Consider the following 18,213-nt stretch of genomic DNA (forward strand, 5'->3'; position numbering starts at 1 on the left):
TATTCGACCTTTTTGACCTTGGTATCGTTTGATTTGGAATTAAAAATTCTAAATAAAAGTGTACTAGGAATTTTATCATAAAATCAGCTAGTTTTGAATAATTTAAGTATAAAATATTAAAATGGTCGCCAATTTGAATTTGAAGTTGAATCAAGGTGAAAATTTTGTTTTAACATGGATCTCTTTCACCTTAACATAAATACTAAGTTTCATAAAGATCGGTTAAAAAAAAAAAATATGTAAAAAATACAAAATTGATGATATCTGGTCAACGAAGTGATTTTGGAGAAAAATGTTATTTTTGACTCCAGGAATCACTAAGTAAATTATGTCCCAACCTTTTTTGAACATCCTGTATATTGAAAAACTCCTGTTTATCTAAATATATTCCGATCCTAAGCTTCTGATTTCAAATAAGAATCGGTTCAAACACTGGAACCGTATACACCGTTTCAGAATCAGGCTAATTAGGAACGAAACACTACATCTCATGAAAACTTGCGATTTGCTAAATATGGTACCGTACCCATTATACTTTTAAATTAGCTTTTTGGCTGTAGTACATGAAGCATTTTCATATTTTCCATTCTACTGACTTAACAATCAAAGGAAATCATAACACACACAACAAAAGCAAGTTATATTTTATTAAAATTGAATGCATTAAGCAAAATTACATAGATTCTGTGGTCGAAAGACATTGGGTAACATCTACTACTTGTTAGATTTACAATTAGAAATAATTACAACATATAAGACTACATTATCTTATAATAATACTATATTAATATTTAGACGGTATTTAAATAATGGTGGCTCAATTATACTGTAATAAAGATGTTTTATTGTATACAGTAGAGTATATGGGTGAGGGCGATGTTATGGCAAATTAACATAAATAACAAAAATAAGCAGTAAACGTTGCAATTTTTATGTTAAAATTATTCCAGCTTTTCAAAGTCAAGAATTATTTTAAAAGTAACAATTATTTACAAAGAAATAGCTGATTAGGAAGATTTCAATGTATTTGACACTTCTTATCACTAAATACTTATATACAGGGGGAGACTAAAGTCATAAATGTATTTACAAGAGCTCATTCATTTTCATCACCTTTAGATATAAATGATGAATTAAAAAATTGTTTATTCATAAAGTAAGGTTACATTGAGGATCAACACGTCAGGAAATAAATCGTGGTTTAAAAGGATTTTCAGTTAATTAAATTTAATCTATTATCTATTACTGTATAAGTCATTTTTTGTCGATTAACTTTTTAACAATGTACCAAACGATGTTAAATTAATAATCATTATATCAAAGAATACATACAGTTTACAAGGTTTGCAGTAAACAATAAAATATAGTGTTTTGGCTGGAAACCAAGAGCCAATAACATTAAGCTAAACATTACATAAATATGCAACGCGCAATAATTCTACAGTTGAAATAGAGGTTTTTTATGTTTGGTGCAGCCACAAACTTATCTCTCACACATTGTTGAATTATTTACATAAAAATATAGCAAAATTCAGCGCTTGAAGCAAGTGAAGCTTAATAGTGTATTTTGCAACTAATGTTAAATTCCCGGATTTGTAAATTGTAAAAGCATATATATTTTTTATATTTTACGTATAAAATGTTTGACATCGTAATCGTACGTATTAGATATGCATATGAGCTGAAACCTTAAACAATTGAAGAATCTGATTCAATCGTCTTAATTATTTTAAGAATACGTTTTGCATGCGTGTTTTTTCTGAATATTAAAAACATAACATGCGATAAAATGTGCAATAACCAATTAATAATCTGTAACAAACAACGAAAATACAGTTCGTATAAATAAAACACATAACTGTAATACTTGGATATCCACAAGCCTGGTCTCAACGTTTTTTGGCACAGTCAATTGGCAGATAAGCGTTGAGGAGTAGCTACTCCAACTCGTAGTGACATCATGGGAGAGCCTACTCCCGCTGTGACGTCATCAAGTTCAAGAGCAAGCACATACACAGTCCTCGGGTACGGGATACGGGACTTTGATCCAAAGACAGCGATATTTCTTCCTTTTCTTCCTTTTGTTCATAGATTCCTGAGACCTCTGATGTTCCGTAGTCGCTGGAGTCCACACATTGTTCTCACTCTTCTTCTTCTTTCCGTGCATGTTCTTTCTGAGCCTGTAAAACATATAATCTGGACTTAGATTGGAGGAAAAAAGGAAGCGAACGAAATACAGAGTATACTCTGTATGATGTAACCTGTATCCTGACCCCCCGTCTACTTGGGGACTGGCCAATGGTTTAAAGTCCGGCCCAGTACCAGATAGACTAAGGGCCAGGGGACAGGTTCAATCATACAGACTATAGAAGAGCCCAAGTCAACATCATCCTCTGAGACTTAGATTAGAAAAATGGATGAAAATTTGATTTTGAATTTGCAACGTGATTAATGTTTTCATCTGTCTTCAGTAACCTATCGTATGATATTATCTTGAGATATCCAATACAGAGACTGTTAAACCTCATGTAACTCACGAATCCTGTTTTTTTTTTTTTTTCTAGAAGAATCTACAGCGGCTTTATCATATTCAAATTCCGATTGGAGGTTGAGGTACGCTATTTAGAACCAAAGCATCTAAAGCAGAATCCCTGCACACTAGACATTGATACCAGTCGTACCCCCTTTGGTGACTAACACAGCAAAGACCATTATGGTTACCTATGGTTTGAGTAAATTGCCTTCTTCATCCATTGAAAATTCAGCTATTCCCAATTGTTATACTAACTATGTTTCAGGTTAGGTAGAGCCAAACTATAAACCTCATTATACCTCACTGAAGGTGAGGTGGTCCTTCTTCTCTTAAACTTGTAGTGGGTAACAACAACGTTACCTCAAATTTAACTTACATTATCTCTTATTCTCCTTGACGTTACGATGAACTCTCCACCCTCTATGGCTGCTCTGAGCATTGACCCTCTTAAGCCTAAACTACTTATCATAGAGGGAGAAAGTGCTGCATTATCAACACGTACCTGCAATGCCACCTAAGCACGTTTAGGTTCCTCGCTCCCCCAGGAACACACCCCATTCCCGGGGGCCAGCTACAGGTAGCCTCCTCAACACACTCTCCTCTTCTCAACCACCTCGGCCAGAAGTACGGCCCTAGGTCGTTCCAAACGAAGCGGATTGGACATGTGGCTCTGCGGACGAGCCATGACTTGACCAGCTCTCGGTACTCTGGTGGCAGCCCCTCGGGGAGTTGCAGCTGATCTGCCTTTCCTGAGGTGGAGTTGTTGAGGAGTGCTCGCAGTGCGCGAACTGTCTTCCTCTCTGGTTCATCCTCTGAGTCCTGCAACAGAAGAGTATGTGAGAAGGCGAGGAGGATGGTTATGGAGAGAAGCAAATAAGAAGATGGATACGACAAAAAGAAGGAGGTAACCAAATGAAAACCACATAGGAAAAACATTAAAAAGACTGTGTTTGGAAAGGTTGAAAAAGAGGAATACTAGTTTGGTTAAAGGAAAGTGAAACAAATAACGTAAAATTTTTGAGTAAGGATATAAGAAGACAAGGAAAAACTAATAAATTTACTAAAAAGAGATCAATAAAATAATTCTTTTTATGGTAAGAAATAAAGTAACAAAATAGGAAAGTCCGACGCCATTAACAGATTAGAATTAGGAAAGAAATCTTTGATGGTAATTAAACAAGAGAAAAGGGGAGAAAATTATGAAATTTTATGAAGGAGGTGAGTGTGAACATGGTTTAAACTCAATGTGAGAGTAAATAAAAGATGTAAAACTAAGAATAATACATAGTAGAATTATTTTACGTTCGCCCTTATCTTAAAAAGGTATTCTTTTGTCATACCGCTAATAAGACATGTATAAGATTGTAATGGGAAAATGATTTTAAGAGGTACAGACACATCTTCTTTACAGGTTTGATAACTAATAACTTGATCACCATCTACATAAATATGCGTTTAACAAATTTAAAAAATCAGACATACATTAATTTCTTCATCGTAAGAAATTGTGAGGCTTGTAAGAAATGGCCATGGTCCTAAATTAACAAGTGGCTTCATTCATTTCGTCCATTCATAATCAGTACACAGTTTTAGGCTTTCGCCGTTTTCGTAGTCATCCAACAAGAGAACTCAAGATTTTGATCACTATGATTGCAGTAGATCGTTCGTTTCGTTAGTAATACAGCACTGTATTCCAACAAAAAGACTGAACCCACGGATTTAATAATACTCATCAAACATTTTCCTTCCAAAGACATCAAACACCATTTTACTCAATTGTTTGCTCTCAATCCATCAAATCCAGTTTTTTATCACGTCGCGATGAGGCGTCGATGCAGGACATCCGTTAGATGGAGACACCAGACAATGGTCGTAATAGAGCAATAGCAAGACTGGAGGAGCGGCTCACTGCAGTGCTCAGTGTACTCCAGGACTTGTCTTGCCTTACTGGACAACGTGGGATGTGGGTAGCACAGGTGGACTTGCCGTGCTTTATTGTGGCATAAAGGCAATCATCCATTGAGTAGAGGTGGAATTGCCCGGCGCGCGGCGCGGTGGCGCAAGACGCTTCATGATGTGCAGTCCTTGTAAAGGCCAGTGATGTGGCTTTTTTGGATTTTCTCACTCAAGAGTTGGGCAATATTTAGTTTAATTGAACTTTGCTAGTATCGTAGTGGAAATAAAAAAGTATATTTGAATAAGTGCCTTTATATCAGTTCTAAATACCGTATTTATGACCATGGATCGACTGCATATTTTTTCAACTAATTTTAAGATTACAAAATCTTTATGTTGTTACACTAAAAACGTAGTATTTAAATTCAAACAACTTTCGCCTTAGATTGCAATACTGTATGTCATTGTGTTCAGCAATTTTATAATAAAGAACAATCGTTGGAGGCTGTGCTTCTTCCTGATATGCCATTATTCTTACACAGTGGTTAGAGCTCAAGCCCTCTTTCTTGAAGGCCCGGGTTCAAATCCTACAAAATACCAATAATGCCTACGGCTTTAAGCTATGTGACTATGTCGTAACCTAACCTTTAGCGAGACTTGTTACAATTGTGATGAACGGTATCTCACAGTCATCGCAGGAAGTGAAGAAATTAGGATGCATCGCTTGCAACTGGTACGTGAACCTGTCGCATCTAGAGGATTGTAAATTGTCTCATACTCCCAACTGCTGTCTCTAGTTGAATCTCTAATTGTTGGATATAAATCTTATTCCGATGTTGATTCTTCAAATTATTTATCATATATCATCATAGAGTAACTGAATCATTATCGTTTTTTTACGCAAAGTATTTCGTTATTTCTTTGCAAAATTAACAGTTTTAGTCCACTTGGATAACCCCAAACATGTATTATTAAAGATATTTTGTTAAAAATTAAGGAAGATTGCTGCGTATACAGTACGTAGTTATGAATGTATCTCCTGAAGGCTTGGAACCATCGGGTAGCCGATTCGGTAAAATTTGTGTCTGAAATTCAGAAGGTTGTCTGTTCAATACTGAGATTAGTCAGAAGTATGTTTATGTTTCAAAACTGGTTCCAAGTGGCCTCGTTCATTAGGCATAAATGACCGAGACTAAAGAACCAACTGGTCTTGGTCAGTAACAAAGTTATTGTCCCACTAACTCAACAGGCATCATCACTTTTCATTGCTAGGCCTACCCTACGTAGCACCCTTTTCATGCAGGATTGTTTACTGTCGACTTTGTTTTAAAAGTAAACCAATCAGATATGCTATATTGGATTTAATTCGGAGGGTAAAGTAAATTAGCTAAAACTATTGTAAACAATAATAAGTGTAGTATCTTTAAGTACTAGTAAGTAAGTATACAAATCTTACCATTGATTTTTGTACAGATTAATAATATCAAGTCATTCAGAAAGATCAAAGCAAATGACAACCATAATCATCCTTACAGTTATAATATACTACATACGGTCTTGAAATGTCCTTTGTCATACATGGATTTCACGCTAGTAATTTACCAAACCAAACTCACACTATTGGCATTATGCCTGGCGGTGCGCATCCACCGTGGGTCGTAGTCCTGGCCGAGAAGCGTGAGGAGGGTGGGCTCGTGAAGATCCCGGCGTCTAGGCTTGAGCGCCGACCTGCGGGAGTTGGCCCAGAACTTGAGTGGGAGAGTCAGTGGCATGTCAGGACCCAAGAGGAGAGCAGGGGACGCGACCAGGCCGGTGTGGTCAGGGTCTTCAGCCACACAGTGGACAGCGAAGTAGACGGTCAGGGGAAGAAAGATGTGCCTCGGAAGTAACTGCATCTGTGGAAAACAAGATATAAAATAATTGGGGACGAATATAATGGAAAGGTGTGAATGTCAGAGCCCTCAATTGCTAGTACTTGTCAATACTAATGTTAATGTGTGTTAATGTTAATGTTACTAGTATTAATGCTACAGTCACCGTTCACAGAAGTATTTAACATCGAAATAGACGATCAGAGTCAGAGAAGGAACAGGTGCCTCAGGTGTAACTGCATCTCTGGAACGACAAGAAATTAAAAAAAATCGTGAGAAATGAAATTACAAGCCATGCAGCATGTCGTGTTTAAAAAAGGGTTGTTGGTTCGATCCTGAGAAAGGTTTGTAGCTTTTCTTGGTTCAAACCTAAACCCGGTTGTCCTGTTTTTGATTGTTGGACTTTTTCTAAATCGTTCTAACACTTGAAACAGCTGGTCTTACTCAGCAACAAAGATGCAAAGGCAGCTAGCTCACGCCATTCTACACCCATCATTCACTCATAAGTTAAAATGCTCATCTAGGTGGCGTCTACACAAGGCCCCTCTAGAAAAAACTAGTGGGGCCTTGGTCTACATCTCGATGTATTGTTATTGTTTATCTACCAACATCATCCTCGGACAGACATCCTCGGACGATTGTATTTGGTTGAAGTATTGGACCAGAGGATGAAACAAGACCCTCCGGGCTGACTGCATACAGGATCAACAAGCTACGAAAGAACCGACGACAAATAGAATAGCAAGATGAGTAGAATCACAATATTCAGAAGGTATTAGTATGAAAGAAACAGATTATTTAGCAGAAACAACTAGGTGCATCTGCGGAACAACAAGGTGTGAAGAAGTACCAATCACAAATTAATAGAATGGTAAGGCGAGCAGTATGACAGGGGTTTCAGATTTTAGTATTTGGCAAAGAAGTAAAGTGTCAGAGGATGAAAGAGGTGCCTAAGGAGTAGTTGCATCTGCATAACCCGAAGGCGTGTAAGAACTGTTACTAATGGCATGGCAACGTAAGCAGGATTTCATGAATATCGTGAGTTGATTAGTGGATAGTGAAGTAGGGTGTCATAGGAAGCAATAGGTGCGTAAGAAGTATCAGCATCTGTGGAACAAGAAGGCGTGAAAGAACTGGTGACAAATATAATGAGAAGGAGAGAAGAATGTCAGGGTCTGATGGTAGTGAGAACAGATGGTCAGAGGATAACAACAGGTACGTTGGGAGAAACTTCATGTATGGAACAACAGTTTGTGAAAGAGTCATCAGTGATATAGGAGTGAGGAGACAAATTATTAAGCTGTACATTTAGGCTCCTCAGTCAGTATAAGTAGATGGAGTAACTGGTGTAACATATAAACCACGTTTATCCAACTATTGAAAAGACCAACATAACATCACGATCACTCACTGAGGGTGTCATAAACATTATAATCGTTTCAAATTTGAACCTTCCAATCGATTACAAACGTTATCCATTGCCCATAATTGTTAAGATATATTGCAATCCTAACTGGCTTTTATCAACATTGTTAATATATCATAAAAAGTCAATATCTTCAAACTTGTAAGGGCAACAACCTGATGACTAAATTGAAGAAGGATGTGAAAATTGAGCAGAGGCGATACGGAGGCGTCAATAGAGGAGCGTGGACACTAGACACACACTTGAAATTCTGAACACACGACTTTGCAAACACTGAACTCTGGTCAGTGTTGGTTCTGGGGAGAGTTCGTTCTGGTAGCTGTTGTCGATTGGAGGGATAGACGTGTACATTTAGTATAATAATCAAGCTGGATTGATTTAGAACTCAAATGCCATTTATCATAGGGTCGTAAATTTATCATGCTGAATAAGAAACAAACCTCAAAATTAGCAATAACTTAAACTCACGATTTAAAAATTACAATTTCAAACAAGGTAAGATTTTAAACAAGTTGGATATTTTGTACAGCAAAACTTAACTAACTTGATGTTTTGAGCACTGGAACAAGATTCGATTCGGAAAGTTGAACGAAATGAGCTCGACAACCGTTCTTACACCTACAGACCTCGATGGCTTTCTCCGGTGTGGGAGGGGCGGCGGCGGCTGGATTTATAGCCTAGACCCTGACCCTACCAAACCTCAGCTTGTAGAGCGCAGGAGTCTATAAGGTATCAATGCAAACGCTTTGGAACAGTGTGTATAGGTATTTGTAGCTTTATGTTGCAATTTCTTGTACGATTGTTGACTCATTTAAGAACGGTCAGTAGGATCACGATAGTTTGAAATTTGACCTAACATTTCCTTATCGTTTAGCTTTTAATGGTTGGTCAAGGTCAACTAAAAACAATCGTCTTTGCCAGAAACAAAAATACACAAGGCATATCACTCAATCTTCCATTCAACCTTCAAGTTCAGCTTGATATAAAGCAACGTTAAGTAATTGGGTTTGTGAAATTGAATATTTGCTACAATTTCCCACGTTCCTCATCATTTTTTATATTATGCTCATCACAAGATTTTTACAAAATGGAAGAAAGCTGTTCTTTAACGCCCCTTTTGTTTAGTTACGCTTTACATTTCGTGTAACATAGTAAATTGAAGTAACCTTTAATATTATGTGCAATCAACGATCTTCCAGTAAACGCTACTTAGTTAACAAACTATTGTTACGAGGCCCTTTCATTTGTAATTCAAATCTCCTTTGATATATCATGGACAAGTTGATTTCTCCCACAAATACAATATGCTTTCTAAAGGTTCAAATCCAAGTTGGTCAAGTGCTTTGCAACGCAGGAGTTTATTTAGTGTTGCGCTGTTCTTACCCTAAAGAATACGAGACTTTAACATGCAAAGTTCCCACCTAAGTCTCTTGTCTGTGCCCAAGTGATCTATGAATTAAGAACGCTTCTATGATTTGATATTGAGTTTTTGTTTACTTTTTTCATTGTTGTTTCCCCCTAAAAAATACAAAACGATAACGATAACACCTGTGGTACGTGAAATCTGATACATATCCATTGAAATGGATACCAACAAATCCCACAGAAAAATTCCCATCCCCGTACTCTCCCACAGACTCCCTCGACTCCCGAGGCAAGTGCAACTCCGCTCTGGAATGTTGTGTTCGAGATTTATTGCTGCCATCAATCCATGCAAATAGCTACTGATTATTCACACCTCTATCAAGATTTTACTGAGAGCTGGTTCTCACACGCAGCAGTTTCCATTTGAAGACTGGCGTTTTCTTCGGTTCTTAAACGTCAAATCGGCTTACAATCTAGTTTTGATTTTATTTTAGTTTGCGTGATAGGGAGGTTTGTAAGGAATGTTTCCTACAAGTGGAAATAGTGATATTTTAGGAAAAGGTAGTATTACATATTCAGTTTTTTTAGTATTTTACTTGTTTAAAGGTGTGTTGCTGGCTTAGTACCTGAAAGCCTTGGACTTAAGTGCTAGAGCTCGATCACCGAACTATCCACATAGTGAAGAGCTCAGTATTCTGCCTTACGACTTCCTAGTCGAACCTACTTGACTTAGAATGTCTCTGCAAGGAGAGTCTTACTATGTCTGATGCTGGAAGTTTCACTGGTAGTTACTAGGAACTATTCGTGGACAGCAATGAGATCAACTAGATCAGCACAGTTGTTTTTTTATAGTTTGCAATGAGAATATACGGTTAAGTATCATTTTTTACACGATCAAGTACGAAGCTTTTGTGAACTAGAAGGACTCAGAAAAACATAAAACATTTCAATAGATTAGAGGAGTATCAACCACACTCAAGACACATAAATCAATATGAAAACTACAGCATGGAACAACATGTTGTTCATTAACATAGAATTTGTGCGGTCATCAGAGAGCAACTTTGGAGCTACCGAGGTCATCAGGGCGATTCCCATGATAATGCCCAACTCTGACTCACCATCAACAGCTGCATAATGAGCTTCTGCAGCTTTTCTGCCTCTGTTTGTTTACACTTTACAAAAGTATAATTTTTTTATGTTACATAAAGATATTCACTATTTGGCGTATTTAAACTTGCGAGTGAAGGATTAATTACTTCAAATGGAAGTGAAATCAAGTAAAGCTACCTATAGCTTTATTACTAATTCTAAATTTTCTTAAAGCCATGATTATTTATCAAAAGTCTAACGAAGAAGGGCACCGGGCCAAAGTTCAAATTATAAATGACTACCTACTAATTTACTTCAGGAGTGAGTACTCCTCCTACTGTTTCATTCATGTATCATCTTTCGAGTTGGAAGGGAAGGTTGAACAAATAGTTCAAAGCTAAATGTTAGCCAGTTCGATCCTGAGGAGTCCGGTTCGTAACTGAACCTAGCCGTTCTTCATTGTTGAACTTTCTTAAATAAACTTAAAGCCGTGGCGTACAAGTAGGTTTTGTTGATAAACCCAGTGTATTCCTGTCAAGTTCAATACAAATTACCGATGTTTATTTTCTGGTTGAAGTGCTGAACTGCGCCGAACGTCTGGTTTCTGTAACTTTGCGGTTGTTGAAGTCAGTTATTTTAATCACTTCTGGATTTACAAACAGTTCGTGGCGCCAACAGCCACTGCACCTTTCGCAAACGTTTCAGCTTCTGCCATCTTAATTTGGACTGCAGTCCGTCTTGCTGCACTCGTATATTATTTGATTTAAATATATTACACGGTATTTTTTAAGCGGAAATAGTTCTATTGTCGTTAAGTTGCAAACTATGTTAACTAATTCTATGGAACTTTGAACATCTATGGCCTTGATACAGTAAGGGGTTTCTCTGTTGCACCCCTTTTCCAGCCGTCTTAACAGATTTTTATAAATGAGGTGTCAGTTTAAAGCTTCTTATCTACCAAAATAACGAATGGTAACGAAAAAGGTGATATCCTTCAGGGCTTTTCCCCTCTAGTGGTTGATTTATTTTGAGAGTTTGCTTTCAATGATCCAGTGCTGACCAACCTTTTTGTAACGGTTTAAATGTTAATCCTTATATATAAAACGTGAAGGCGATTTTTACGAAACACTACTCCTCCGTTAATAATTGACAGATTTTTACAAATTATGTGTCAAAGTTATGTATTTTTTTGTGTAGATGCCCCCTTTCACCAATTCCTGTAATAAAAGTCTGTGGGCTTCTGTAATAAAAGTCTGTGGGCCCCACAGGCCTTAAAAATCCAAATGTATTTCTTATGAAGAAAATATTTTATTTATCTAAACAGACGAATAATTTGTATTCATTAATTAATTGCATAATAGTTCATAGTTGAGACACATGATACACACAAGAGCGTTCGTTTTCAGTTTTGATAACTGGAGTGGAGTGATTGATTACATTATCTTTTAGTTGACTCTTTTATGTCATCGGAAATTATGACTGTCATTCGTTTTGAAATAACGCCTGTAATACTTTTAATTGCCCGAATTCAAGCAACAGGAGCACTAGTTGTAATTTATCAGCTGAACCTTCAGTTGAATCTTTGACTAGTACGTCAATGGTTGAATGTTTTTAGATTGTAAACAAGAGACTAATTAGTTTATGAGAACGGATATTAAAAAGGCAATTTTTTATTGTAGCCCGACAGAGGTAAGTAAATCCCTCTTTATAGCGTATTTCTAAAACTAACACATTTTTGTAAATTCGTTGTTTCAGTCACCTAAAAAGTCTTAAACAAACATAATCACCCTATTAAGAGTCTTCCTTAGTGGTAGCCATGTTGGATTTCTTCCCCATAAGAACAATGTTAAACATTACATCATTTGTGGACACGTAACGGCGTTATTTGTTAAGATATAGCTTTGAAATTTATAATTTGTATTTTTAACATAATAGACTCGTGACTGAGGTTTTTGAATTTCGAAAATCCATTTTCATTTCCTTTCAATAATTAGCTTAATTTTAAGCTAATTAATAATCAATTATTCATTATAAAAATTAAAAATTGTGAAATAAAAAACGTCAATCTCTAGAGGACCGCAATTCCTTAAATTTAACTCCTTATCCATAATTATATGACAATTTGCTGATGAGATATTTGGACCCAAAGTTAACATTGTTCTTATGGGGAAGAAATCCAACATGGCTTCCACTAAGGAAGACTCTTAAAATGCTCAATTTGCCTACTGGTTGCCTCGTTTTACTTTATATCAGTCACTTTTGACTTGATAGCTTAAACGCGGAATACAATAAAAAAATACTCTCAGACCTGGTAGCATATCAAGAAATTAATAGTGCATCGTCATCGTTACCGTGCATAAACAAACATCAAACTGTCTTCATCTGATGGCTAGGAAATCCATAACTATCTCGTATCTATTCAACAAGGTTCAATAAATTGTACACACCACGGTAGTGTAGCTGGAGTCAAAGATTGAACTCCTCCGCACCCAGAGCTTCCTTTGTGAACTCCCAATTAAGATGCGTCTTGGCGATATGAACTTGCCTTTCTCGTAACCAGCAGACATTGCAGATCCGCGACGATGCTGCTATTTTGGAGTTGAGTGGGGTGGCCGTTTTATTTTATGTAGGGTTGTGGGCTGCAAGATGTTGGGGACGGGATAGTTTACACGTCTCATGAATCTAATCACGGCTGAATCTGTTGAGACTCGAATAATTCTCAGTATTTACTGCGCAAGTCTCTGGCAGGTGGTAGGAGTACGGTAAGTTGTTTTCGTGAAATTGGAAGAAATGATGTGATACAAAGATGTGGTCTAGAGTTATGGTCTAGTAGGTTTCTTCGAAGAATGTGGCTTTAGTAAACTGTGGGGATTCTGAATAGTGATCCATATCTAGGTGGTCTAGTCACTATTGACTTTGAATAGCCTACTACAAAAGTAGAGCTTTCTAGGCGTTTGTTGAGCCATGTAGGAATAAAAGATGTAATAGGTGAGTGAAGATAAGTGCTTGGAATTGCTTTATGCTGACGAAGACGAGTGTATTGCTTTATCACGCTTGTTAAAAGTTAAATTATCGAGACTTGTAACGGCCCAGAGAGATTAAAATGATGTATCTGTATGGGGTTATTCAAAGATTGTCACCAGATATCTGACATGATTCGGGTTTCTGAATAATGAATAATCATTCAGCCTAAATTGTCAGCTAGTCTATTCGGTATTAGCTTTCTATTATGTAAGTGGAAGCTTCTAAGTGTATTCCGCGCCACGAAGAAATAGAAGATGTAGTGACAAGAAATATTTAGCCTTTTTAGCTTTGTTAATGAAGAAGTTGAGCTGAATCCTTAATAATGATTGTTAAAGACCTAATTATCATGAACTGTGACGGGCTCTAAAGTGTTAAGCATGTATCTGTAGGTGTTTTTTTGCAGCTTGATCGGGACTCAAGCCTTCGTTAGAGCCTCTGATTTATCATCCAGAAGGTCTAGTCAGAGAGTAAGACTTTTAAAATACTAATGTTCTAGTAAAAAATCTAATCATCGTAAGATTCTAAGATTATTACCGAGTCCCAAAAACTCCCTGGATCTTCTATGGTAGAAAATTCTTATGTCCACTCAGCTAATTGATCAGGACAAATCTTCTAACTTTACATGAGCAACTTATCTAGGATTTGAAGAGTATTCTCGCCGTGTCCTGACAAATATCTAGATATTCTACTACTGTATAGTACAGTAATCCTCAATTTTTATTCATCTGCCTATCCGTTAAAATTCTCTGCGTCTCTACGTTCTAAAGAGTGTTTTAATTCTACCTAGTCACGAGTTTCATATTATTTTTGCGAGTCCTGACTAATCCCCCTGAATCTGCTATGCATTTATTAATTTCCAATCGGCTACATAACCAGGTAAACCCTTTAGGTCTTAGTGATACAACCTATCCAAGGTTTTTCATATTATTCGACGAAGAAATAGTACTTTATTGTATCTCTCTATTCATTGTATCTCTTGAAACAACAAGAGGCACCCAAAACACTCTTTGACAACATACGCATAGCTCTAGAAAATACCCAATTACTAATTTCGATAATCGACTACTAACAACCCCTTTTAACAAATCCAAAGAACGAATTTCCAGTGAAAAACTTCCACCACCCCAACCCATTACCTTTCTCAAGCTAGTGTTACTTCCACACCGAACATTTCGCAAAGGTTCGCAACCCACCGTTCTATGTTCCACTGATTTATTGGTAATGTACCCGAGTGAAGTGGCGAGAGGTGCCTATAAAACGGCACGAGGCTGTTGGGCGGTTGGGCTGTTGGGCGGCTTGGCGACTGGCGAGGGCGGACCTGAATACCGCCCAGATGAAGATAAGTCCGGTCACTACGCGGAGGACGAGTTTAGTGGGTGATTAGAGCGATAAGACAGATTATATCTGGACTGAGTGGAAGGATCTTTAACCTTTGAAATTCCTTCGGTCTTCTAGTAATGTGTGTGAAAGAGTAATGTAGTATACCAGAGACGATGGGGGTTCGAAACGGGTACGCGTCTAATTGGCACCGCGTCAGATTGGCACCGCGACAGATTGGCACCGCTCCTAGAGGTGCCAATCAGTCGTAACAGTACACGACAGATTGGAACCTGGAGAAAGGGGTGGTGCCAATCTGTCGTGGTGCCAAGCTGACGGCTGCCGCAGAGGTGCCAATCAGTCGTAACAGTACACGACAGATTGGAACCTCGAGAAATGAGTGGTGCCAATCTGTCGTGGTGACAAGCTGACGGCGGCCGCAGAGGTGCCAATCAGTCGTAGCAGTATACGACAGAATGGCACCGCTGCCCTCAATAGGCCCACCTGTTCGTTTTACTTCTAGTCTGATGTTTGAAAACAGAAACGTGTCAATACTTGATGCATGTCAATTAATGCATACACATTGATAATAACATTAACTTTAACAGCACAAACCGCTTCGTAAATGGTCCATCTAATCAAAGTTACAGTTCCTCAAGGCTTTTAATATTATGCAATTAAACTCAAGTTTATAATTTGGAAAACGTCTGATACCTACTAAAGTATTTGACACAATTGAATGAAACCTTGCAGTCATTTTTCGGAAGTTGGGTGTGCGTTAACCTGGTTAAAAAAGGTTTTTTTCATTCAGAAGTTACAGCTTGTCAAAGATATGACAATTTATCATTCAGTTAACTAATATTATTTCAATGAAATGATATTTTTTATGAATTATAGAGTGATAAATTGTGATATATTTGAGATGCTGTAATTTATTACTTAATTTACCTTTTTGTAAACAAGATGCGGTTGCACGCAAGTAGGCTTGCCCTATAAAATAATTACCGGTACTTCCTTCTTGGACCAAAACTCTAAAAACAGGTAATGTATAACTCGAGGTATGGTTACACTGAATATGCAAATCTTCTGAAATGGGGTTATTTAGGCGTGAAATTTACGTGGATTAAGATATATATAGCTATGGAAATTGAAAGTGGTCGCTATGATGGATTTTCTGCCTCATATCAGGACTTTGAGAGAAAATACTGTACTTTTAAACACTTTCTTAGTATGCATCTAGATATAGGCTACCGGTACATGCCATGATGTCGTGTTAGTTAAGCAGTTTGTAACTCGAGACCGGCTGGATCTTTTTAATGATTTATGATTTGTTGGATTCGTCTTTAACCCGATTAACACATGTATCTTCAGTTCAGTATTTAAATTTAGGGCTAAGCCCCACATATGTATGTTATGCGTATGAAGAAAAATATGATGGTTTTTGACTATATGCATAGATTAATTTAATATATTTTAGAAACAGCTGATTAAACATTTGACAGGTAATGTAATTGAAAGTCATTTTCAGCGGTTTTATGTTGTCTGTGATTGTTTTTAAAAGGCTTATAAAGGTGGCCGGTTGATATGGTTTTTTTAACTTTTATGGGGTACAAAGTTCACCGGGTCATCTAGTTTGTAATGTACAGTTCGCTCAATGTTTCTGTAAACATAACAATAAAATACGTTTTATATTAATTGTTTTTCGTGTTAACATTAACAATTCGCATGTGTTTTCCTAGTAGGCCTACGCTTTATTAAGGAATCTTGATCAACAGTAATAACAAATACTCCCGCCGCAGCAAACCTGCCGTCTAAGCGAATTTCCATTTGGCTGAATTGATTTTCAATTGATCTATTTAAATAACATTAGGTTTAACGAGTACCTAGGTTTGCTGCTACAAGGAAACTAATAAAGTGTGTTTTTAGTAAAATATTGATAGCTTACTATAAAATAAATAAATTTGCCAAGTTTGATCAAAATATATCCATAAACAAGCAAACTACAACATTTTACAATATTCTCCATAAGAATAACATGGGAATTTTGAATTTACAATTTTTTTAGTTTTCTCCGTAACCAATAACCGTACAAAAACACTTTGATATACTGAATTGTTTGTTTTTTAAAGCTCTTTAAGAAGGTTAAGAGAAAAATTGGGACATTTTGTGTTTTAAGGGTCAAAAGTGAGAAAAACCAATTTTTACCCCATAAAACCCCCCATAAAACCCTGTTCCCGTGGTCCGATCATCCTGGATCGCGAACTCATTCAAGTTTATCCCGCCTTACACCTTCAAACCAAATTTCATCAAAATCGAATAAAAATTACTCAAGTTATCGTGTTCACGGACACATATATATATATATAAATCTATATATATATATATATATCTATATATATATATATACATATATAAAAATTTGAACGAATGGTGTTTTTGGCCTCTGGGGACATCAAAATGAAAAAGTAAATCGGTCCCGGGCCTAAGTCTTACCATGAGACCTACGGTAATAGCTACTTCCCTATAGGGAAATTCGCTAAAACTAGTCGAAATCAAAATACTACTGAGCAAGGCTTGGTCCTAACAGTAGGCCTGCTTTACAAATATTAGGATTGAGAAACAGATGGTGTGGTGTAGTTAACTGAACTGTCATTAATAAAAATACCCCCGTCGCAGCAAACCTGCATACTAAGCGAATTTCCATTTACCCGGCTTGATTTCTAGGTTTGCTGCTACGGGGAAGATGTTGAGGTGTGTTTTTTCAATTGAAATATTGATAGCTTAGTATAAAATAAGCCAAATTGCCAAATTTGATTAAAATATATCCATAAACAAGCAAACTAGAACAGTTTATTTATTCTCCATAAGAATAACATGGTAATTTTAAATTTAAAATTTTTTAATTTTCTCCGTAGTCAATGAACACTCAAAAAAACTTCAATATACTAAATTATTTGTTTTTTAAGCTCTTCAAAATGGTCTAGAGAAAAATTTAGAAATTTAAAGTTTTTAGGGTCAAAAATGAGAAAAACCCATTTTTACCCCATAAAACCCCCCATAAACACCTGATCCCATGGTCCGACTATGCTGGTTCGCGAACTCGTTCGAATAAATGTAGGTTTACACGTTTGTACCAAATTTCATCAAAATCGGATCAATTTTGCTCGAGTTATCGCGCTAACGGACACACACACATATATATTTATAAAATATATATATGAATTTGAACGGATGGTGTTTTTGGCCTCTGGGAACCTCAAAACGAAAAAGTAAATCGGTCCCGGGTCTAGGTCTTACCATGAGACCTACGGTAATAGCTTATTCCCTATATGGGAAATTCGCTAATAAAAAAACGACCCCTAATGCCTCCAGGGTCACAGCACTGACGCTAGTTTTTATTTATGGCCTTGTCCTGTTTCAAAAAAGGGTCATCTTATAAAAGGTGCTTGAAAAAATATTCGAAACCCTCCCAGCGTGGAGTTTTCCGGCTTCCTCAAATTCTCTGTACGTCCGCTCGTTTGTCAATGTCGACGTTTATGTTGAAGACCAAATTGACGGTTGGAAATGCCACATAACTTGCAGACTCAAATATAGAAATCCCCGTAATTTGAATAGCGTGAGGATGCCAGCAGTCCCTGGTGGTCGCCCGTAACAAAGACACTGTTGTTTGTCAACAAGGGATTAGGATT

At 36.9% G+C, this 18,213-nt stretch overlaps 1 protein-coding gene across 2 annotated transcripts in view; it reads right to left on the bottom strand.

The window, feature by feature from the left end:
* Positions 1–1,089: 1,089 nt before the first annotated feature.
* Positions 1,090–18,213, bottom strand: part of LOC129003023 (noggin-like) — a 42,374-nt gene continuing 25,250 nt past the window's right edge. For both annotated transcript variants that reach the window (XM_054431220.1, XM_054431221.1), the window contains exons 2-4: positions 6,046–6,324; positions 3,036–3,352; positions 1,090–2,180 (exon numbers count right to left, since the gene is read on the bottom strand). In XM_054431220.1, the coding sequence (XP_054287195.1) occupies positions 1,997–2,180; positions 3,036–3,352; positions 6,046–6,324 (780 nt within the window). In that variant the 3' untranslated portion in view covers positions 1,090–1,996. The remainder of the gene's footprint in view (positions 2,181–3,035; positions 3,353–6,045; positions 6,325–18,213) is intronic.

This window comes from Macrosteles quadrilineatus, unplaced genomic scaffold (assembly GCF_028750875.1).
Source record: "Macrosteles quadrilineatus isolate MER2022 unplaced genomic scaffold, UCM_ALF_1.0 Scaffold_9__3_contigs__length_116548681, whole genome shotgun sequence".
Classification (NCBI taxonomy): Eukaryota; Metazoa; Arthropoda; class Insecta; order Hemiptera; family Cicadellidae; genus Macrosteles; species Macrosteles quadrilineatus.